Source organism: Equus asinus, chromosome 10, assembly GCF_041296235.1.
Source record: "Equus asinus isolate D_3611 breed Donkey chromosome 10, EquAss-T2T_v2, whole genome shotgun sequence".
Classification (NCBI taxonomy): Eukaryota; Metazoa; Chordata; class Mammalia; order Perissodactyla; family Equidae; genus Equus; species Equus asinus.
In genome coordinates this window covers 11,123,464-11,147,305 of record NC_091799.1, presented here as the reverse complement: position 1 = coordinate 11,147,305, position 23,842 = coordinate 11,123,464, and the positions used below count along the sequence as shown (strand labels likewise).

General features: G+C 58.7%; 1 protein-coding gene across 2 annotated transcripts in view; it reads left to right on the top strand.

Annotated features, from left to right (window-relative positions):
* Positions 1 to 23,842, top strand: part of NACC2 (NACC family member 2) — a 76,287-nt gene that overhangs the window by 26,644 nt on the left and 25,801 nt on the right. Inside the window, exons 1-2 of one of the 2 annotated variants that reach the window (XM_014863791.3) lie at positions 14,355 to 14,513; positions 15,748 to 16,698. In XM_014863791.3, coding sequence (XP_014719277.3) covers positions 15,810 to 16,698 — 889 coding nt within the window. In that variant the 5' untranslated portion in view covers positions 14,355 to 14,513; positions 15,748 to 15,809. Of the gene's footprint in view, positions 1 to 14,354; positions 14,514 to 15,747; positions 16,699 to 23,842 lie in introns of those variants that run through there. The other variant, XM_070518342.1, reaches the window with a different exon arrangement.

The window sequence follows — 23,842 nt, the reverse complement described above, 5'->3', positions numbered from 1 at the left end:
TTTTTTTTTTTTTTTTTAAAGATTTTATTTTTTCCTTTTTCTCCCCAAAGCCCCCCGGTACATAGTTGTGTATTCTTCGTTGTGGGTTCCTCTAGTTGTGGCATGTGGGACGCTGCCTCAGCGTGGTCTGACGAGCAGTGCCATGTCCGCGCCCAGGATTCGAACCGACGAAACACTGGGCCGCCTGCAGCAGAGCACGCGAACTCAACCACTCGGCCACGGGGCCAGCCCCTGCCATTTTATTCTTTTGATAAAATAAATCAAACCCCACATCCTGTGGGTGACTTGAACATTTTAAGATTTCATTTTGATGTATTTATAGTTTTTTTTCTTTTTGAGGTAACCACTTTATTGAGATATAATTCACTCACCATACAGTTCACTCGTATGGTGTACAATCCAGTGATTTTGAGTCTGTTCAGAGTTGTGTAGCCATCACCACAGTCAATTTTAGAACGTCTTCATCACTTCAGAAAGAAACCCTGTATCCCAGGGGCCGGCCCAGTGGCATAATGGTTAGGTTTGTGCACTCCACTTTGGTGGCCTGGGGTTGGTGGGTTTGGATCCTGGGCGTGGACCTACACAATGTTCACCAAGCCATGCTGTGGCAGCATCCCACATAAAATAGAGGAAGATTGGCACAGGTGTTAGCTTAGGGCCAATCTTCCTCACCAAAAACAAAAAACAAAACTGGAAAAAACAAAACAGAGCTCCTTTGCCCATGAAAGAGAAGTAAACATCTTTTAAAGCCCTCTACCTTTTAGCAGTCACCCCCATTCCCTCCACCCCTCCCTGATCCCCAACACTTTCAGCTGTAGGCAAGCACTGTTCCATTTTTTGTCTCCATAAATTGCCTGTTCTGGCCATTTCATAGAAATGGAGTCATACAACTGTGGCCTTTTGTGTCTGGCTTTTTTCACTTAGCATACTGTTTTTGAGGTTCATCCGTATTGTAGCATGAATCAGTCCTTCATTCCTTTTTATGGCTGGATAATATTCCCTTGTATGGATAGGCCAGATTTGTTTACCCATTCATGGACACTTGGGTTGTTTCTGCTTTTGGCTGTTAGGAATAATGCTGCTGTGAACATTCATGCACAAGTTCCTGCATGGACGTCTGTGTTCATTTCTCTCGGGTGTATGCCTGGGAGTGGAGTTGCTGGTTCGTGTGGTAACTCTGTGTTTAACGTTTGGGGAACTTCCAGACTGTTTTCCAAAAATGGCTGCACCATTTTACATTCCTACCACATCTTCACCAACATTTTTAATCCGTCTTTTTTATTATAGCCATCCTAGTGAGTATGAGGTGCTGTTTCCTTGTAGTTTTGATCCGCATTTCCCTAATGGCTAATGATGTCAGCATCTTTTCCTGTGTATATTGGATGTTTGTGTATCTTCTCTGGAGAAACATCTCTTTAGATGCTTTGCCCATTTTAAAATTGGGTTATTTGTCTTTTTTATTGTTGAGTTGTCAGGATTCTTTATATATTGTAGATACAGGTCTGATCAGAAATATGATTTGCAGGTATTCCTTCCCATTCTCTTCCTCTTTCCACTTTCTCGATAGTGTCCTTTGAAGCACGAAAGTTTTTAATTCTGGTGAAGTCTAATTTACATCTTTTTTTTCTTTTGTCGCTTGCCCTTTTGGTGTCACAGCTGAGAATCCATTGCCTAATCCAAGGCCACAAAGATTTAGCCCTGTATTTTCTTCTAGGAGTTTTATAGTTTTAACTCTTATATTTAGGTCTTTGATTCATTTTAAATTTTGTATGTGGTGTGGGGTCAGAGTCCAACTTCGTTGTTTTGTGTGTGGATGTCCCGTTGTCCCAGCACTGTACTTTGAAAAGACTGTTGTTCTTTTCTCATTGAATGGTCGTGGCGCCCTTGTTGAAAAACCAGTTGACCGTGGACACGTGGGTTTGTTTCTAGGCTCTCACTTCTGTTCCATTGGTCTCTCTGTCTGTCCTTAGACCAGTACCACACTGTCCTGATCACCGTAGCTTTGTAGTAAGTTTTCAAATCAGGACAAATGAGTCCTCCACCTTCGTTCTTTTCAATTTTGGGTATTCTGGGTCCCTCGCATTTCCATGTGAATTTTGGGATTCACTTGTCAATTTCCACAAAAATGTCAGCTGGGATTTTGGTTAGGATTGCATGGAATCTGTAGACCAGTTTGGGGAGTATTCCCATCTTAACGATAATAGGTCTTCTAATCCATGAACATGGATGTCTTTCCATTTATTTAGAGCTTTAGTTTGTTTCAACAAAGTTTTACAGTTTTTAAAGTATAAGTTTTACAATACTTCTGTTAAATTTATTCCTGAGTATTTTATACTTTTTGATGTCATTATAAATGGAATTGTGTACTAAACTTCATTTTCAGGTTGTTCATTGTAAACGTGTAGAAATACGTTTGATTTTTGCACATTGATCTCATGTCCTGCGACCTTGCTGAACTTGTTTATTAGTTCTTATAGTTTTTTGGTCTATTCCTTAGGATTTTCTTTATGCAAGATCATGTCATCTACAAACAGAGATAGTTTCACTTTTCCTTTCCAACTATATGTCTTTTATTTCATGTTCTTGCCTAATTGCCCTCATGAGAACCTCTGGTCCAGTGTTGACCTTCTGCGTTGTTCCTCTTCTTAGGGGGAAAGCATCCAGTCTTTGGCCGTGGAGTATGATGTTAGCTGTGGGTTTTTCACATGGGTCCTTTATCAGGTTGCGGAAGTCTCCCTCATTCCTCGTTTGTTGAGTGTTTCTTATGTGCTGAGTGTTTTTATGTGTTGTTTGTGCGTTAGGCGTTTTCAGATAACAGATGTTAGAATTAGCTGACAGAAATTTTAAAGCAACACTCCAGTATTCCATATTCCCAGAAGCAGAAGTCTGACACAATTAATTTTGACATCAGTTTGTCAGAATTCTTCAATATAGTTGACTATATAATTTTATATTTTTTCATAATCTCGAGCATCATGTAAAAGTAATGCTAGCTTCTCTGATTGATGAAACCGTATGTGGAGTTTAGGAAATTCAGATTAACTACTTCCTTGTGAGAAAACACATCCAGATCTCAAAAATAAAATATGCGCTAGATTTATAAGTCGGGCAAGAGACACCGCATTGGTTTTTCAACCCAGGTTATCAAAGCAGTCTGATTTGCCCAGGATTCCCCTCGACTGTAGGAATTTGGGGTGTCATATGGAAATGCTTTCTGAGCTAGTAGTTTCTCTGAAAAGGGCCCCCTCTCTCTTAATTGCTAGCTCATTTCAAATATGAGTTCAGCTTCTTTGTGTTCTCGGGGTTCTGAAAATGTTAGAGTTATGAAATTGCTTCTTATCCGTTAGCCCATGAGGACACAGCTCTTTAAGAGATTCTGTCTGTCGTGAATGCTCTGCAGAGATAGGAAAAATCCTCCCCCACCCCGGTGTGAGGAAGGGCACACAGGACCTGCAGCTTCAGCCACAGGTCAGAAGTAAACACGGAAAACAGCTCACCTCTCTGTGTCTCAGAGCTGCCCTTTGCAGAGGACAGGAGCTATTTCCATTATTGACAAACAGATGACCGATGGGGACAGACGAGATCCCCTCGTCCCCCCTGCGGAGTCGCCAGGTGACCAGACCGGAGAGCCAGCCTCCAGCCATTGCCACCCTGGCTCGTGGGCTCACGGGTCTCAGGGTACCCCGGGCAGCATGGCTGAGACCAGCCCAGGGGTCCTGGTCCCTGCTCATCCCTGAGCCATGGAAGAGGGACGTGGCCCAAACCACAAGTTAGACAGGATACAGATGCACTGACGGATTTGGCCAACAACCAGAAACAAAAACAGTCTCGGGGGAAAAATAAACAATAAAAACAGAAAAAGATAGTCAGCGTAGACCCAGGCCGGCCACCCCCTGGCTTCACCGGGGAGATGAGTGACTCGGTGCGGGACGTGCTCGCGCCGCCAGCTTGAGGTGATTCTGCAGGTGGGTCCGCGTGGGTGCCCGTCAGAGTGTGGTACAGAAGTTATCAACAAGCCGCTGTATCAGCAGGAGGTGAGTGCGTGTCGTGTCGGGTGTCGAGCCCGTGGTGAGGAGCTGGGAGGATGGACAGCTGGCTGGGCGGGCACTTGGGGGGCCGTGGTCACCGGGGACTGCAGGAGGAGCAGGCCATCTCTGGCCTGGCCGGACAAGGCCTGACGCTGGCTGCTGTCCTGCAGGGCGGAAACCTGTGATCTTTGCAGCTGTCTGTTCTGCAGAGAGAAATCTTTGCATCTTTTCCTGACAGAGATGAACGAGTTTGTGCTTAACTCGACGGAGCCTGGGTGGAGCGAGTCAGAGGGCAGTCCTCCCAGACGGCCGTCGTCCTCAGAGCATCCCTGTGACGAGCCAGGGACGAGCGGTTGACGTGTGCTTTATTTCCAAGTGTTTGATAGTTCTCTGTACAGTCTGTTGTCTGTCTGGAATGATGCCTGTCTGTCTCCCCGACTCAGCCGCCTGCTTGTTCGGGCCTCGTAGGGCCTCTCTGGCCAGCCTTTGTCTGACCTGGGGTTGTGGGGCTGGGGCTGGGGTGGACCTGCTGGGTCCAGGTGCTGCGTGGCCCCTGTGCGGCGCCCTCGGCAGGTGCTGTCATCCTCTGGTCCCTGCCCCGCCTCCCTCAGCTCCCTTCTCCTCCGCTGCCCTTGCAGTGAGCTCCGCCCTTCGCTTGGCCTCCAGCCTTTCCCACAGGCTGCGTCGCATTCTCAGTTGGCCCTCAATGGCCAGGGCCCCAAGTGAGGCAGGGGTGGCCCTGGAGGGCAAGGGGAAGCATCTGGGCAGAGCAGATGCGGGTACATGGGAGCTGTGGGTCTGAGTGGCCGGCAGCAGCGTGCGACCCACTCCAGCATGCCTGGGGTGTCCGGAGCCCTCGGCCCACCCCAGGCCACGCCGTCCAGGCACTCAGAGGCCACCTGGCACCTGGCAGGATAGGAGCTCGCAGCTGCAGCTTCTGTGACCTCCATGGGATTCCAGGGAGATGGAGGACCAGGCCTGGGGAGGAGCCGACCCTCCCGGCATGTCTTCCTCTCCCCCAGCCCCCAAGGGGAGCGTCTGTTCCATCCCAGAATGTCGTGGTACCGGTGGGCCTTGTCCCCACCCTGTGACCGTCCAGGATGAACAGCGTGACCTCAGAGGATCTGCGGATCACACACGCCTCTTTCCCTTCCCCTCGCAGCTCCCCTTCCACCTGTGCAGACCCCCCGACCCCTCCCAGTCTCTCAGGGGCCCTCGTGTGTCTGGGGCTGGCTGGGGCTGGCTGGGCTTCCAGGATGCAGAGGGGGAGCTTCTGATGAAGGGGCTGGCCTGATCCCCTGGGACCTGGCAGGTGGGAATGGGTGGGGAGGGCTGGTGCCCCGCGGACTGGCGAGGACATGCCCCAGAGCTCCTGAGGGTCTTCACGGGACGTGCTGCCCACCCGGCTGCATCTCGGATGCCTTTCACCCAGGAGCATTCTGGCCGTTTTGTCCTCTGTCTGGAACCTGTGAGCCTGCAGGATGGGCTCTCAGCCTTGGAGGCCAGCAGATCAGGCCTGGTCCTCTGGGACCTCAGGTGAGGCCCTTCACCCCACACCTCGGCTCACCAGCGTGTCCTGGTCCTTCCTGGTATGAGCACTGAGCCCCCTCCGCTCCCAGGCTGACCCAGCTGGCTGGTCCTCTCTCTGTGCCTCCGTTTCTGGAAAGCCTGGGTGCCTGGGTCTCCGCAGAACCTCCCCCACCCCCAGAGCTACGTGAGACAGCAGGGGTGGGATGCGAAGCAGCTGGAGCTACCACCAACCGTGGCCAGGCGCTGGCAGGGGGTGGTGGACAGCATCCTGGTGCCAGCCTGGTGCCCCCCACCCTGCCCCACAGAGCCGCCGCTCTGGGGAGAGAAGAGGGACCCTGCCCGCAGCCCGGACCCGCCTTCCAGAAAGAACGTGCCGCTTGCGCGCATTCCAGGCCATAAACTTGGGTGTTTGTATTGCGGTCTTTATTTTTCATATCAGTAATTACCTTTTATGGCCCCGGCTGTAAGCCGCGGCCCGTGCCTCCCATCGCAGAGCCGAGCCAGGACTTCCCCTCTCCCCCACCCGTCTCTCCTCTGCACAAGGTGCCTCCGTGTTGCACACGGGCTTCGGGGAGCTCTGGGTTTGTGGTTAAGATTCTCACACTGGAGCATGAGGATGATTATGTGTAGCTTTTATTTGGCCCCCAGGATTCTTACTGCATTATCCGTATTTCCTTTAATTTGTGGGATTTCTAGTAAATGGGTTTAAAAATAGGTCTGGGCGTGATGCCAGGCAGATGCGGGCAGCAGGCCTCTGCGTTTCTCCAAAGGAGAGCGGGATAACCCTGGTGTCACTTGGGCCTCCCCCTCCCGCGGGTCCCTGTGGTGCCCCGCCGCCCCGCAGGAGGAGCAGATGTGCCAGGCCTAGGGTGCTCTGAGTCCCAGATGACGGGCAGCTGGGCCGAGTCTCGGCTGCAGTCGGGGGTCGGGCCCAGGGCGTGTGCGGATCGTTGGTGCTCTGCCGCCCGGGAAGGCAGGGGTCCTGGGGTGTTTGGGGTCTGTTTGAGGGGAAGGAGGCGGGTTCACACTGTGGGGTTGACGGAGGCCAGGCTGAGTCACCTGCTGTTGGCTTGCATACCCCCTGGGTTTTCTGGGTGGCAGCTTTGCCCCCAGGTGCCCCTGGTGTCCCAGCTGCAACTCAGCCCACAGCAACCCTGAGATCTGTGTGTCAGTATCAGCTGCGGGGCTCCCAAAGCCCCTCTGGTGCCCACCCATGGCGTTTGGTGCTGTACTGGGCTCTGAGTGGCCGGTGTGGCCTCTGCACCTCTCTCCCTGACCTAGGACCTTCCATTCTGTGGGCGTCTACGCTGTGTCTCCCTGCAGACAGGAGCACTGGGCCCAGAGGGCAGGGCTGAGGCCCACCCAGGCGCCTCCTGCCCGGCATCCCCCACGCTCTTCAGTGGCTGGGGCTCTGCCCAGGATTCCTCCTGAATTTCTTTCCCCAGAATGGGCCATTGCCCCAGGGGGTGGGGGCACATCCATTGTGATGATCCCTGCCTTTGAGTCAGAAGCCAGCCGGATGGGCAGTGTCCAGAGGGTTAAATGGGGAGATGGGAGGATGGAGCCCCCCTTACCCCCCTGGGCCTGACCACACGCAGCCAGGGCAGTGTGGAGCCTGGGAGCCCGTCACTGGGCACAGGTGCCTGCTGCTTCCACCTGTGGCCCCAGAGCCAGGCACCCGTGCGTGGCAGGGGGGGTGGGGGTGGGGGTGGGGGGCGGTGGCTGGGTTTCCCCGGGTTGCAGGGGAGGAGGTGCAGTCTTAGGAAGAAGGTGGGGCAGGCTGGCTGTCCCTGGGACGAGGGGTGGAGGTGTCCCTGAGGTGCTATGGGCATCTCCCTGCCCCACGATTGCCTCTTCTGCAGGGCTGATGTGGGCGAGCTTGGCTAGGGAGTGTCCCTGAGCCACCTCAGTAGCCACCGGGCCGGGAGCAGGGAGGTGGGGCCCGCTGTGCTGTGGCCCCCTCTCAGGGTAATTGCCCCCCACCCCAGCGGCTGATTTAGTGTTTCTGTATCAGTCTGATTTACATTAGATTTTTAAGCATAATTAGAAATGCAGGGAGCTCTGTGTCTTACCTCGACTATTTATGGCACGATATGCAGATGAGGAGAGCTATGAATATTAAAGATGGGAGTGTGTGCAAAGTCGGCTGTCTTTAATGAGTTGGGTGACCGTGCAGGGCCTTGGTGCCCCCTCCGCCTGCCGGCCCCAGGACCTGGCCACTTCCAGGCCTCAGGCCCCCCCTCCCCACCCCAGCTGCTCTGGGAGCCCTGAGGGTCGGGGAGAGGGGAGAGCAAGGCTGCCGGCCGTCTTTCAAGGGGCCGTGTGGGCCAGGACGGGGCCCCGCCGGGGCAGCCCCTGCTCCCTGCCCCAGCCCCCTCAGTGCCCCAGCCCGGGGCGCAGAGACCCTGCCTCAGCCGGGAGGGGAGCCCGGCACCGGCTGCACCACGCGGAGCCTAGTGAACTGGCTTTTTAAGTTATTAAACTATGCCCAAGGGAGACACTCTTCAAGCTTACGTTATTTAAATTACAAATACGGGTGAGAGAGATTGTCGGCTTTGCTCAAAACACTGCTTAATTCTTCCGAAGCCTTCTAGAACCGGTTGGTGGCTGGTGCCTGGACTTGGTGGGTCTGCAGGGCCCGTGGCGGGGCAGTGGGTGGGGTCTGCAGGGGGCATGGCCGGGCCTGTGGAGTCCCTTGCCCTCCTGCCCGGCAAGCCCCCTCTCCTCTGAGTGCCCGCTGTGGCTGCCTCTTTGGGTTCCTGCCGTGCTTGTTTGAGGGCCCCCCCACCGAGAGTGGAGAGTTGGGGACAGGCAGTCATGCTAGTGAGCGGTGGCATGTCAGAAGGAGTCACAGGCTGCATCGTCTCTCTGGACACAGGGCTGGGCCACACAGACCCTTAGACTGGACCCTCGGTCAGAGCCCACCGCATAGGCCACGTGCTGTGGGACACAGGACCCGCTGTCCCATCTGATGGGGTGTCTTTGCAGCCCCTGCACAACCCTGTCGTCCTGTGCCTGGAGATTCTGCTAGGGTCTGGCTGTTGGGGGCCTGTGGTGCCCTGGGCCCTCGAGATGGGTGTTTGGGGGGTGTCTGGAGGCCTCCATGGTGGGTGGTAAGGAGCCTGGGAGCCTGCATGTGTGCTCGTGTGTCTCTGAGGACCAGCCCTGTATTGTGGCTCTCTCCTTGGGGCAGTGAGGGGAAGGATTGATAAGCACATTTTTGAATTTGCAGATTCTGGCATGCTGCCCTTCTCTGTTTGGAAAAAAAAAGCTTCCAGGCAAACATTTGTTAGTGCAGTTAAAACCGGCTTTTATGCTTGAAGCCGGTCCAGGCTGTGGTCTGGGGTGGAGGCTGCCCAGGTGCCTGGCTGAATGCAGGAGGTTTCTCCTTTGCCTCTCAGGCTGGGGCATGGTGAGCTGGGCTGGGGTCTTGGAGGTGGGTCACGGGGACCCCTGTGACCCAGAAGTTTCAGAGGCCTGACTACCCCCTTCCCATCTCTGCAGCTGAGTCCTGGGGGCCTGGGGAGAGTCCGGGCCTCAATTTCCCCTCTATCTATTGGGGTCAGTCCTGGCTCTCTTGATGGCCGAAGTTGCCCAGTCAATGGGTGTTGAAAGCAGGAAGCCAGGGAGGGTGGTGACTGGGTGCGTGGGGTGCGGGTCCCCGCCCTCGCAGTGCCTCGGTTGCCTTGTCTGCACCCAAGGAGGTGAACACACAGTTGGTGCAGCCGGTGGTTGTTGGGGGCTGTGGGGAGGGGCTCCTGGCAGCTGAGACCCCACCATGGAGCCCTGCTTCTGCCCACCCAGGTCCTCGAAGGGCGGCCGGCCCTTCCATTAGCAGCGAGGCCCCGTGGCTGCCCAGCCTTGCTTTTTGATGTATTAAAAGTTTAATGCAAACCTGAGGCCCAAATTGGTTGGTGCCTCGCCCAGCTCTCAGGGGACCTGGCCCGCCTGAGTGGGCAGCCTCGCTTCCACCAGGTACTTGGACCCCTGAAGGGTCAACCTCTGGGCTGCTTCCCCCTACCCCCTCAGAGAAGCAGAGCTCCACAGCCACGCCAGAGCATCAGGGCCCAGGGATGCGAGCGAGCCTCCCTCCCGGAGGCCGCTGTCCAAAGTGGGCCTCCGGCCGCCCCCCCTCCTCTCTCTCGGCAGCCTCCGTGCAGCAGCGGGCGGTGTTCCCGACGCCCCGATGTGCTCACGCGTGTTCGTGCTGACTCACAGAGTTACTGCCGCCTCCCTGCGTGACACCGTCTGGGGATGTGACTGCTGGGAGGCGCCCCAAACTCCGGAGCACCTTGACTTTTAGGAGGTGGCCTTGTTGCCAGGCTGGCTTCTCCTGAGGTGGCGGGCTTGGCAGCAGGCAGTGGGGCTGCCACGGGAATACCCCCCGACTTTGCGCAGGATAGACAGGGTGGCGAGAGGGGCTCCTTTTTTCCTGCCAGAATGTTTCCTGGCGCACCTGCCTCCCTCCTTGCCTGCCATGCGTGTGTTTAATGGCTGTGCGTTTGCCCAGGTCCAGACCTCTTATTAGGTTGGTTAAATTAAATCCTGCACAATAATTTTATTTAATTTCATTGATCTCGCCTTCTTTCCCTTGCTGGTTGTGATCCTGCAGAAATCAGATGCATATTCCTGCTCCCAGCCGTGCCCTTGTCGCAAGAAGCCATTCAGGATCTCGGGTGGGTGTGGGAGGGTGGGAACCAGTGGGCTGGTCCTGGCTGGGCTTCTGTGGGACTCTGACCCCCGGCTGACACCTCGGCCCCTGTGTGCGTGTCTGCAGCTCTTGGGGCTGGTGCCCCACCCCTTCCCCTCGGGCTCCTTCTCCTCTCCCCTTGCGGGTGTGCTGCCTGCCAGGGGGCTAGGAGGCCTTTGATTGACAGCTGTAACCTCAGGGGCCTGCTTTTGGTCCTCCCTGAGGGAGGGTCCACAGAGAAGAGACCCCCTGGCTGCTCATGTTTTCTCATTCCAGGGCAGATCTCAGAGTCTCTGTGGGGTGGGGGGCCCCCCAAGGCTGGCACAGCTACAGGGGTTGGACTCTGGCCTTGTGGCATCAGCAGGGGCTTCCCAAAGGGGGTTCCTTTCTGAAGGGCTTTATGAGGGGGTGGGTTCCATGGTGCAGTGGCTTTGAGGATGGCTGGGGTGAACAGTTAGGGATCTCTGATATTCTGCCTGGCTTTCTAGAGCCTTCCCTGAGTGAACAGGCACACAAATCTCATGTTGGAGGGGAAACGGAATAGGTGGCATTGCTTGAGAAGCAGGAGGTGGGGAAACTGAGGCACAGAAAGGTGAAGGTGGTCATGGCGGCTGGGTCCCACTGTGCAGGGAAAGGTGAGGAGGTGCCTCTCTTCCGCGGCAGACGGCCATCCCTTGGTCCACTCTGGCCCCTGGCCCTTTCCTCTCTGTTCACTGCACAGGGGTCGGCCTGAGTCTTGTCCTGCTTTCGTGGCCCCGGGTGTGTAAACCAAGCCTTTCTTTTATTCTTTCCTCCTAAAGTTCGGCTTTGTTCTTACCCCGGCGAGGCTTCTAAGAAAGCAACCTAAAACCAGCTCGTGTCGGGCTCTCACGGGCCCAGCCGCAGGCGGCAGCCTCACCGGCACAGGTGGCTTCAGGACACGGTGGCACAGTGCCAGTCGTCCTTGGTCCCCAGGGACCCAGACGGGCTCATCGCCTTCCAGGGGAATCATAGTCCCTTCTCTGGGCAAGCGGTCTGGCCCCCAGTCCTGGGGTGCAGGTCCCTGAAGTGCGGACGGGGGCCTAGGTGGGCTGGGGGCTGATGGAGGCACCGCCCTGACCATCACCCCCCGCACCCCGCCAGGTCGTGGCAGGTGAGTCATCGTGGTGCCGCTTCCCTGAGCATCGTGGGCTTTACCAGTATCGGCTCCGTGGACCCTACAGTAACCACCCAAGGGTGAACCTGAGCCCATTGACAAATGACCGTCCCAGGTGCGGTGTCATTTGCTTGAGGCCGCAGGCTGTGGAGGGACTTGGCTGGGGCAGGGCCTGGCATATGAGGTTGGTGCCTGGAGAGCCCAGGACCCGCTGTGGGAAGGGACAGGCCTTGTTGGCCTTGCGCTGTCCCCTGCTCTCACTTTAGGATCTGGCCACAGCCTGCCCAGCCCTGGGCAGTTGGGACCCTCTGTGGGCTGGTGCACAGTGCAGCTTTGGTGGCCTCTGCATGGCTGGGATGGGTCACCTCCTCTCATAGCACAAGAGCCTCCATGTGGCCAGGTGACCCCACCTCGCTCTCTGGGAGGCTCCTGGTGGTGGGTGCTGTGGGTCTCTGAAAGGGGCTGTTTGGGGGACCACTCCCCATGGCACTGTACATCACTGGGCAGCACAGCCCCCTCTGTCAGCTCTCCCCGGCCGTGCCCAGCATTCAGTTAAATGCCTGCTAGGCACTGGGCAGGCCCGCCCCGCCCCTGCCAAGCTCATGAGGGGCACCTGACGGGCTCTCCGAGGGAGAACCAGGTTGTGCACAGTTGAAGGCAGTGTGTTCTGGGGCCCTGGATCCTGAGTCCTCACCCAGGCCAGGGTTGGCCCCTGCCCTGCCCTCCCCATGACAGGTCCCAATGTCCTTTGGCTTCTGGGTATCCCTCTGTTTCCCTATGTTGGCTCTGCCTATGCCCCTGTCTGCCTTCCTTTGTGGCTGGCTAGACATGTGGGCTGTTCCCCCAACTCCCACCCTGAGGCCCCAGCCCCCTTGTCTTGGGGCCGTTGGGCTCCTCCTAGTTGCTGGGAAAGGGGGACCACCAGGATGACACAGCCTGGTCTGGGGTCCCGATAGGGCTTCTGGTAGGACCTTCCGGGGGCTGGGCCTCCTGGTCTGGATAAAGGCTGGCTGACGAGGCTACCTGGGGTGGGAGGTGTGGACGCCCGCTCCGGGCCTGCTGCTGCCTGGGGCAGCTGAGGTGTGGCAGTGCCCCACTGATGGCAAAGTCCGTCCCTGGCCAGGGCAGCTTCCTGAGGGCAGTGAGGACAGGACACTGCTAGGGGGCTGTGGCTGGAGTGTGCGGGCGTTAGGTCATGCTCTTGACCTCTGGGCTTGGCCGCTGTGGCCGCCCTGGCTTCGCGCTGCTTTCATCTCTGGCAGGGACAGTACTATCCCCATCACCGAGCCGGGGTCTGAAGGCTGGTCGTTGATGAGGTGGTGGCCGAGGGGTGCTGGGGGCCTTCCCACCCGGCGAGGGCCCCCAGCAAGAAGAGGCCCAGCCGCACCCCCTGAGCTCAGAGTGGCTGAGGGGACCATTTCTGTCAACGTCCCCATCACTGTCCTTGTCTGGCCGCCCCACCACGAGTCCTCCATGTAAGAGGCACACTGTGCTGGCCGCTGCTCGCGGGGTGGGTTCTCCACACCTGGATTTCTTCCCGCTCCCATTCAGTGGCTTTTTATCTGGTCTCGGAAGCTGAGCCCACAGTGTGTGAATGGGGGTGCACCAGATGGTTCTCTCTCTCCGGATGCCTTGGAGGGCCCCGTGGGAGGGGTACTGCCTGTCACCACTGCCGCCTCCCCACCCCAGCCACCAGGGTTAATTCGTGCATGACGGCAGCCATGCTGGGCACTGCCGGGGACCAGACCTCGGTCATCTCCGGTCTCTACTCGATCCGTTCTTATGGGCTACATACGCACTTTCCAGGGCCACAGTTGGTGTCAGGTGGGGAAACTGAGGCTGAGCAGGCCAGTGGTTTGTCCTCAGGCCCCTGCAATCCAGTGGGCCATGGCAGGAGCCTGGACCGAGGCTCCCGTCCCCTGGAGCGGGACATGCAGTGTGCACGGCGCAGCCACCCATCCCCAGGACAGGCTCAATAGAGGCTGGGGGCTGGGGGCCCTGTGCCGACAGTCCAGCGCATTTCCTTAAGGGGCGGGGTTGGGGGGGTGGTGTGTTTGCTGCCACCTCTGCGGGGGCTGGTCCATCGGGGGCTGCTGCCATGGGCCTGGCCCCAGTTGTGCTCACAAAGTTAGTCTTTTAAAGAGCTGAGCCAGGTGGAGGGCTCGGGGCAGGGTGACTGCCCCGGGCGAGTGGGATGGGGAACTGGGGCTGGACTCCCTGGGCCTGCTGCTCTGGGACCCCAAGGAGAGAGGAGGGGTCACCATGGGCTCTGCCCGGCTGTCCATCTCGGGGCCTCTCCCTCCCATGCCACTTGCTCTCTCCTCTCCTGCCTCATTTTCTCATCTGCCTCCCCTCCTGGGCTCCCCTTCCTCACCCAGGGTCTGCCCGACCCCTTCGCCCCCTCCCCCCCTCGCTGGCCCCGCCCGCCCTGGAGGAGTTGGGCGGCTCTGCCAGCCCTGCAGACTGTTTGGAATAGTTTAAATGCTTTGACACTCGGCTGTACTGGATGGCAGGGCGGCAGTTTACTGGGTAATTCATATGCAAAACTGCACTATAAATTTCCAGGCTGTCTCAGTTGCCGTGGCACCACGAAGCATCTCTCCACGTACAGTACAGTATTTCTGCCATCTTTGTTTGCATTGCAGTGAGTCATCAAAAGTCTGTCTTGTACCAACACCCGGAGCCGCGCATTCCTCTGGCACCAACACTCCACTGTTTTTAAAGCCGGGGCTGGGAGCTGGCATTTACTTCGGCTCCCAAATCAAAGGCGGCTATTCATTCCCGAGAGCTGCCTGAATGTCCGTCTGCATCCGGCCTCTTCATTTAGATGCTGTGCGCTGCCCCGGAGAGCCGGGCTGGGTGCAGCTGAGCTGCGGCCGCCGAGCCCAGCGCCGAGACTCTCTGCCCTTCTCCTCCTCCTCCTCCTCCTCCTCCTCCTCCTCCTCCTCCTCCTCCTCCTCCTCCTCCTCCTCCTCTCCCGGCTCCTCGCACCCTCCCCACCCCAAGGGCTCCCGCTCCGGTTGCTGCATTCCCGGAGCAGCTGGCGGCTGCGGGCGGCCGGCGTGCGGGCGAGCCTGCCCCTGCCAGGCTGAGCGGGTAGTGCCGGGGCCACCAGCGGCAGCGGCCAAAGGTAGGTCTCCCCCGTGGGCCGGCAACTTCTCCGCAGCGGGGGCACTGCGGGCCCTCTCCAGAGCGGCCGCCCACCTGCCCAACTCTTGCCGGCCGGCCAGGGTCGGGGTCCCGCCGCTCCGCCCCCTGCCCTCCCTCTGCCGGCCGGCCCGGCGCCTCTGCGGCCGCCTGCACTTTCCTCCCGCGGGACAGAGCGGCCCTTTGTGCGGGCGCCGGCTGCGCGGAGTTCGGTCGGCGCCTTCTCCAGCCGGCCGGCCCTGGCCCCCCTTCTCTGAATCAGGCAGCAGATCAACAGCACTGGAGCCCCATCTCAGCCCCTGGGGCGCCCTTGCATGTCCCTCCTCCCAGTGTCCCCATGACCCCTTTAGTCACCTGGGCTGGGAACGAGCCAGCAGGGATTGGCCAGCGTTGGAAGCCGGGGGACCAGGAGGGCGCGCAAGTGGGGCTGCGACAGGCTCCCAACTACTGGTCTGGGTGCCAGGTCCCTGACGCCAGCGGCTCGGGGACTGGGGAGCTGGGCTCCAGGTGGGGCAGCGCCTCTGGCCCCAGAGTCTTCTCTGCCTGCGGGAGAGGGAGCAGAAGCGTCAGAGCGCTCCGGAGCCCGCCTGAGTTCTCCCGGCTTCACCTCGCTTCCCTGGGTGCCCCCACCCCTCGCCCACCTCTCCAGGGGCACAAGGGGACTGGCTCCTCAGCCAGGGGGCAGAAGTCCCCCCTTCCCCCGCCGCAGGCGCTCTGTGTGGTGGCTCTTGAGGGCAAAGAGTTTAAGCGAACCAGAAACTCAAAGCCTCCGGAGACCCCCTGAGGACCCTCAGGGGGCCCTGCCCGCTCGCCCGGGGCTCTGGCCCCTCCCAGGGGAAAGGCCATGAGGGGCGCCTTGGCTGCTAACTTTTTGCTTGGAGAAGAGTCTGCAGACCTCCCGCCTAGCCCCTCCCTGCGCCGTGGGCCGAGCTGCCCCGTTCTGTCCCGCCGCTGTGCAGGCCTCTCTTGTCTTCTCCGGACGGGGTGTCTCCTGGCCCCCACGGGCTCCAGCTCGCTGCTGGGTGGCTCTGGGAGCAGCCCAGGGGTGGTGCGAGGCATCCCGCTGGCTGGGCACGTGGCAGGGCTTCCAGTAACCCAGTAGAGGAGGGCATGGGGCACTGGGCGTGGGGGGGGCAATTTCCTTAGCCTTTCGCGGAGGTGGGCGGCCAGATGTCCGGGAACCTGACCGCGTGTCCCCCACGCCCTCTGTCCCGCAGATGTGCCCGCTCGGGCCGCTCCCGCGCTGAGTCTGAGGCCTGCCCACTTGCGCCTGCCCGCCATGTCGCAGATGCTGCACATAGAGATTCCCAACTTCGGGAACACCGTGCTCGGCTGCCTCAACGAGCAGCGCCTGCTGGGCCTCTACTGCGATGTGTCCATTGTGGTCAAGGGCCAGGCCTTCAAGGCCCACCGGGCCGTCCTGGCTGCCAGCAGCCTCTACTTCCGCGATCTATTCAGCGGCAACAGCAAGAGCGCCTTCGAGCTGCCGGGCACGGTGCCTCCCGCCTGCTTCCAGCAGATCCTGTCCTTCTGCTACACGGGCAGGCTGACCATGGCGGCCAGCGAGCAGCTCGTGGTCATGTACACGGCCGGCTTCCTGCAGATCCAGCACATCGTGGAGCGCGGCACAGACCTCATGTTCAAGGTGAGCTCGCCCCACTGTGACTCGCAGACTGCCATGATCGAGGACGCCAGTTCCGAGCCCCAGAGCCCCTGCAACCAGCTGCAGCCGGCCGCCACCGCCGCACCCCCCTACGTCGTGTCCCCCTCTGTGCCCATCCCACTGCTGACCCGCGTGAAGCATGAAGCCATGGAGCTGCCACCGGCTGCCGGCCCGGGCCTGTCCTCTAAGCGCCCGCTTGAGACGGGGCCCCGGGATGGTGCGACGGTGGCGGCGGGCACTGCTGTGGCGGCAGGTGCGACCCCTCTCAAGCTGCCCCGGGTCTCCTACTATGGGGTGCCCAGCCTGGCCACCCTCATCCCCAGCATCCAGCAGGTGCCCTACTCCCAGGGGGAGAGGACCAGTCCGGGGGCCAGCAGCCTGCCCACCACCGACAGCCCCACCTCCTACCACAACGAGGAGGACGAGGAAGATGACGAGGCCTATGACACCATGGTGGAGGAGCAGTACGGCCAGATGTACATCAAGGCCTCCGGCAGCTATGCAGGTAATGTGCACGGGGCCTGCCCCATGCTGCTGCGGCGGCCACCTGCCAGCAGGCACAGGTGGACCGCTAGGCCCTGTGGGCCCCGAGGCAAACCTGCCTGCTCCCTAGGTGCTCACAGCCTGGCTGGGAAGACGGGCATGCCGGGGGGCCAGGATAGCTCGCTCCGGGAAGCCGCTGTGCTGGAGGCGTGCAGGCCCGGTGGGGGAAGTTCCTAACCCAGCTAGGATGAGCCGGCAGGAGCTGAGACCTGGGGCAGGAGCAGGACGTAGGTCAGTCTTGCAGCCTCGGCCAAGGACTCTAAACTTGATTCTGGATGAGATGAGAGGACACGGAATGTGTTCAGCTAAGTGAAAATCCGCTGGAAGCTGCAGTGTAGCATGCAGGACAGGGCCCTGTCTTCCGTGGGATGGATGAAGAAACTGAGGGCCTCAGTGGACTAGGGACCTGCCAGAGGGCTCAGAGGGTACTGTGTGACCCAGGCTGGTCACTCACCTGCTCCAGGCCTTGGTGACCCCATCTGGCACCACAAGTGCCCCAGCAGGCCCGTCTTCATGACTTTTCACCTCAGCCCTTTCTCTACCCACGTGGCCTTGCCTCTCAGTCAGGCCAGAGATTTCCGTGTACCCGTCCCTTTTGCCACCACCTCCCTGGGCCCAGCACCAAGGGACAGGCAGGAAGCGCCTGTTGAACTGAATGAGCTGCCCCCACAAGTTATTTTTTTGGAGGGGGCTCCCCGGTTAGGTACCTATAAACCCGAGGTGCCCTAATTTGAGCTGCCTGGCATTGCAGACTGCATCACAGTCCCCAGGGATGGTTCAGGATTTGCTGGGCAGAGGGTCCTGTAGCTGGGGCCCCGGATCAGGTGTCCCCCTGCCTTCCGTGTTCCCCGAAAACTGGCTGAGTGCCTGGGCCCGCTGCCTGCCCTGATTTGCATGCAGGGCCCGTGTCCAGTGGCTGGCCCCGGACACATGGTGCCAGCGGGAAGTGACGTCCCAGAGCTGGGGCCCCGAGGGGCAGTGTGGGGACTCTTTCCTCCCCTCTGTCCCGCCATGTCCTCATGCTCTGATGGAGCAGACACTGCTGCCCCCCCCCCCCCCGCTCAGTCTGTTCCTCAAGCTCCAGGCAGGTACTCGTCCATCAGTGCTGCAGGGCGGGGGTCTAGGGAGCCAGGAGCGCCCACCAGCTTAAGCCCTGGATGGCCGGGCCCCCAGAGTGGCCGAGAACTGGACAGCTGGGTCTCGGCCTCCGGTCTTGCCAACTTGGGTCCCTCTCAGAGCTGCTGGAAAGGGGGACCACTGCCCTGGGTGCCTCCCTCCCCAGGGTCTCTGGGCCATGGTTTTTCCCTAGAACTTATTACGTTATTTAAATGCATGTTGTTGTGCTTATACGGCTTCCACAAGATGCTGGCACGCCAGCCACCTGGATCTGGACCTGGTTTCTCCTTTCAGTGGTAGAGGCTAGGGAGGGCGTGGCGTTCCCCATAGAAAGGAACCTGCAAGCTGTGGCCCAGCCCTTTCCAAGGCCGATGGGGCTCCAGCCTTGTGGGGACCTCCAGGACCTGCCCGTGTAGTTTCCTCTGCCCTCTGATGACAGCCACTGGACGGGTGGAGTGAGGGCCACGTGGAGCCCCAGACTGGGCCAGAAGGAACTGGGGCAGCTCCCAACCCCCTTTCCTGGGAACGCAGGCCACACGTGCCCAGGGCAGACCCCCACAGCCCCTGAGGACTGCCCCCGTATCAGCAGCTGGATGCGGCCCTGGAGGGGTCAGGCCAGAATCTGCCGAGGGCCCAGGGGTGGGGGCTGCCCACTGGCAGCCGTGGTGGTATGCTGTGGAGCCAGGAAGGTCCCCAGCTGCCACGCATCTCCCTAGTCGTCCATGCACAAGCCCCCCCTGGGCCAGGGCAGCTTTGAGCCTTCGTGTGCTTGGGATGGTGAGAAACAGGATGGGTGTCAAGGCTGCTGGGTGCTGGTGGAATGCCGTAGCCCGTCTGAGTGGACCTGCCCCTTCCACTGGACGAGCCTGGAGCCCTCTCCTCACCTGCACAGTGTGGCCCACCTGCGTCCTTGGGTTTTCCAAGGAGCCAGTGGGACAGTGGCCGTGGAAAGGCCAGGGCTGGGACCAAGAAGCAAACAGCCCCACTGCCGTGACCATGACTGTCCTGCTCACCAGGCCCCACCCCCGGAACTCAGACAAGATGCTGAAGCCTGGGGCACAGACCCGGCCCAAGGCTGTGGGCCTGCAGGGGCCACCCGGCCCTGGGTGACAGGAGGGAGTCCCGTGGCCATCGTGACCCCTTGATCCCGTCTCCCCAGGGGATATCGTAGGTAGGACAGGGTGGTGGGAAGCTGGGAGCCTGAAGGGGCAGTGGCTGGGGCCGGGCAGGGCATGGGGGCCGGCCCTGCCTCCAGCTGGCCCAGGATGCTACAGTCTGGGTTTTCTCCTCGGTGAGCCCATAAGTGGGGCAGGGAGCGGGGGGTGTGATTTCTTGGTTAAAATCTAGGTTATTGGCAGTGACGTCGCTGGCGTCACCGGGCGCTGGGTGTGCTGGGAAGAGATTTGTGGGGGTGGGGGCCTTAGGGGCAAGCAGATAGAGAGGGTGCTGGCTCCGTGTACCCGGGACTCTCTCTGCGTGTTGGCCTGGCCTGTCCAGAGGACATCCTCACACCCACTCAGGTGGCCAAATGGCCTGCTGCCCCAGCCTGGGGCCTGGACAAGGGTTGGGCAGGGCTCTCTTTGAGCTGGTAGAATCTGGAATGTTCTAAGGTGTGCCCCTGTGGCATAAGGACACTCAGGAGTCCCTTCTCCTTTCTGGCCTTGGTTTCTCTACCTCCCAAGGGAGAGGTTTGCCTGAGTGACTGTCAAGGGTCTTTTAACCGGCACCCTCTGGGCAGGAAAGCGTGGAGCACCACGCCGAGGACCCCGTCTCCACCCTCGCCCTCACAAAGAGCCACAGGCAGCTCCTGTGTGGCGAGCTCTTGTTTTGGAAACCAAGGAATTAAATATTACAGATGATGTTCATTGGCTGTGGACCACCCTGCACAGCCCCTGCCGTGTTTTCTGTCTCTTTCTGTCCTGTGTGTCTCCCCATTCCTTCTGAGTCCCGTGTCGTGGTCCGTTGAGTGGAGACCCTGTGGTTGGTTTTTCCAGTCCCCGTCGAGGGACACTGGGGTTGTTTCTAATTTGCTGCTATTAGGAGCGATGCTACTAAGAAGGCCCTGGCTGTGCGGGGCATGTGGACCGGGCTGCCAGCCTCCGGCCCCCCTCACAGTGGGGTGCACCCCCGGGTCCCGTCTGGGGCTCGAGAGCTGGTGGTGTCTGTGCGTCAGCTGCTGCACTGGGAGTGAGGGGCTGCCCTGGTCAAGGCAGGGGGGCCATGGGGGTTGGCATTGGTTCCGGGGGGAGCAGGGCACAGAGGGCACCCCAGCGCCGTAACAGGTCTGCTCCTGTGGTCTCTACTTGTTCACACTCCTTGGGTACATGTGGACCCACAAGCTGCAAGTACTGGTGGCTGAGATGGGTGTGGCCCCAGCCTTGCCATCAGGGGAGACAGACAGCAGACAGGACCCTGGACAAGTATTTAATCATGGCTGGGGGAGCCACTGTCAACTCCACCAAGAATGGCAGCGAGGCAGGGCAGGCTGCCCCTTGGCCCATCCGCGGGAGTGAGGCTGAGGGTGGGTGAACAAGTGGACAGAGGACCTGTGGGACAGGTACCGGCGCCAGCCTGGGCTCGCTCCCTTGTTCTCTGCAGGGAGCCCAGACGGCCAGGGAGGGGGGCCACCTGCCCTGTCTGACCACCTTCCACGCCACTGTCGCCGCGTCCTGGGCCGGCGTTCCCGCGCCAGTCCCGGCCCCTCTTTGGCACGGGCAGATGTTTAATTGTAGCCGGCAGATGTTGCTCCCTGCGGATGTCTGAGACAGAGGCACGCCCGGTATTTATACGCCAGCCACGTGCCTCCACGTTAACCCTTTCCCGGGAGAAGACCACCCGTGAGGGTGTGTGATGAGTGGCCCGTGAGCTGGTGGCCCAGCGTGTTCAGTGACCCAGTGTGGTCTTGCTCCACCTTACGCTCCGGGGGCTGGCCAGCTCTCCCAGGTCTGCCCAACTGTCCCCACGCCCAGACGTGGGGCAGACACTGGTGGTGCTCAGGAGCGGCCTGGCACGCGGCAGCGCATCTGTTCCCGGGCTCCGCCTGCTCCCAGCGGAGGCTGCAGATGGCTCCTGTGTGCGCCGGAAGGCGAGGAGCGGGCAAGCCCTGCCCTGGGCCAGGTCAGCGCTGCTGCCGTCCTATCCTGCGGTCGTCCGCCCCCTCCACTGCGGCCCGACGCCCCGCCAGCAGGACCTCCCGGCTGGTCAGCCAGCGGGGATGCCTGTCAGAGGCCACTCCCACCTGCAGCTCAGAACTCAAGGGCTGTCTCTTGGGGGTCCCACAGAGAAGGGAGAGGGGCTGGATTTGTTCTTCAGGTCTCACTCCCCACTGCCCCACACCGCCTCCTGGCTGGCGCCGGGTGTCCATTCTTTGAGCCCACGCCAACCCAGGGGGCCCAGGGAGCAGGCCAGCTGTGCTTTTGTCCCTGGCCTGGCTAGGCTGGGGCCCAGGCAGAGGTGGGGGGCCTTTTACGGCGGCTCCTGGTAGCTCGGGCCAGGCGAAGGAGGTGCCAGCCTGGTGTCTGTGCCACCGAGCACCCAGAGGCCAGCCCAGGCTGCCCTGAGGGCCAGGTGCTCCAGGTGCCAACCACAGCTCGTCCCCGAGAGCTCCCTGCCTCCCTGGCTCCCTGGTCCTCAGCCTCTGCCAGGGCAGGTGCAGGGCAGGGCACCTCTGCAATGTCACCTTTAACCCTCAACCACCCGGACACCCGAAGGTTCCTTCTTCTCAGACCAAATTATTGAGGTATAACTGACAGACCTCCGTGAAATGGGTGTAACGTGCCCATTTGAGGCTGGCGTGTGGCCCCACTAGCACAATCAGCTGGAGAACGTTTCCGTCACCCTCGAGGCTCGCGCCCTCCCTGGCAGTCCCTGCCGCACCCTGGCCGGGCAGCCTCCGCCTTGCGTTCTGTCACTCTGGATACTTGTCCTGTTCTAGGACGTCCCGTCGATGGAGTCCTACGGTGCATACTCTGGTCTGGCTTCTCTCATCGGCAGAATGCAGTCGAGACCCGTCTGCACTGCGTGCGTCCACCCTGCCTTTTCCTCTCCCTCCTTTTTGTTTTGTGAAAGTGTTTATACACAATAAAATGTACCAATTTCAAGCATACAGGTGACGCGTTTGGCAATTGTAATCATTCGGGTACCACAGTCACTGTCAAGATACGGAACCGTTTACTCTCCTAAAATGTTTTGCCGAGTCCCCCCACCCCAGCCCCCGCCCCACCCTCCGCTCTCTGTGCCTGCGGTTTCTGCCTTCTCTGGAATCCGTCAGTGGGCTCACACAGAACGGAGTCTTTTATTTTTGACTTTTTCCAGATTCGCCCGTGTGGTTCTAGATCCTCTTGGTTGGTTGAGAATTCTCCCATGATGTGGACGTGCCACCGGTCCCAACGTGTGGGTGGCCTCCTGCGTGGGGCTGCTGTCGTCCCGCTGCTGTGAGCACCCGTGCAGCGGTGGGACCATCGCGTCATTCGAGGCGCGCGTGGTTAACATCCACCTGCCAGCGGCTCACTGGTTTTCTGAGAGTTTGTTCTTTAAATCATGAATCAGATTTCAGTTTCATCAAATATTTTTTCTTCATCTATCAAACCAAGTGTGTGGGTTTTCTCCTTAGTTTTACAAATGTGGCGTATCGCATCAGTTACTTTCCAAATACCGAACCGCTCTTGCATTCCTGGGATAAACCCCACTTGGTCATTGTGTATTTTAGTTTTATATGTTGCTGGATTCAATTTGCCAATATTTTCTTAAGGAATTTTGCGCCTGTCTTCATGAAGGTTAATTATCTGTAGTTTTCTTACAATGACTTTGTCCGGTTTTGGTATCGGGATCATGCTGACCTTATGTTCTCTTCTCTCTTGTTTTCTGAAGAAGTCTAAGTTTGATGTTACTTCTTTCTTAAATGTTTGATAGAATTCATTCACCAGCAAAGCCACTTGGGCCTACGGTGTTTCTGTCATTGTTAACTGGGGGAAGGTTTTTAATTACAAATTCTATTGGTTTAAATATAAACTATTCCATAGATTTCTCTTTCTTCTTGTTCCAGGCATGGTAATTTGTGTCTTTCTTCAGTTTATCCATTTCTTTTCTTCTTCTTCTTCTTCTTCTTCTCCTCCCCAAAGCCCCCCAGCACATAGTTGTAGATTCCACCTGTGGGTCCTTCTGGTTGTGCTGTGTGGGAGCCGCCTCATCGTGGCCTGATGAGCCAGCGAAACCCCGGGCCCCCGGAGCAGAGCGCGTGAACATAACCACTTGGCCCAGGGGCTGGCCCCAGCTCATCCGTTTCTGGTCTACTTTGAAGTGAGTGCAGCCATTCCAACTCCCTTATAGTTGGTATTTCTGCGTGTTGGTTCTTTGCATCTTCATTGTCAACCCGCCCGTGTCTTCACGCGCCCCCTTTGCAGACGGCGTGTGGCTGAGGTCTGCGTTTCTATCCAGTCTGGCGGCCTTTGTCTGGGGTCTTCAGATCACTCACATTTAGTGTACTTTTCGATGGAGTTAGCTTCAAGTCTATCATCTCGCTATTTGCCCTTGTTTTCCTTTTCCCTCTTTCCCCGCACCTTTTTTGGCTGCGTTTTTCCCAGTGTTCCTCTTCGGCTCCTCTGTTGAGTTGGTGGTTAGGCCTCCTTTGTGCTTCAGCCGCTCAGCGTTTGCAGCACTCTTCAACTGGCCCCAGGGCGCTTTCCTGGTTAAATTATACCCTCGTGTAACTCAGACCTTAAAGCAGCGTCTTCACTCCTCCCGGCAGTGCTTTGTACACTTGTCATCTATTTCACGTCTTCATAGGCCGTAAGCCTTATTCTCTGTTACCATTTGTACTTGAAACAGCCAGTTATCTTTTTTCCATTCTTAATCACTTTTAAAATTTACTCTCTTGGTGTATGTGTCTCTGAGTTTAAACAGGTGCCTATAATCACGTGATCACGTCTGTAATCAAGAAACAGAACAGTGTCGTCCCCCTAAAAACTCCCTCATGCGGCCCCTTTGTAATC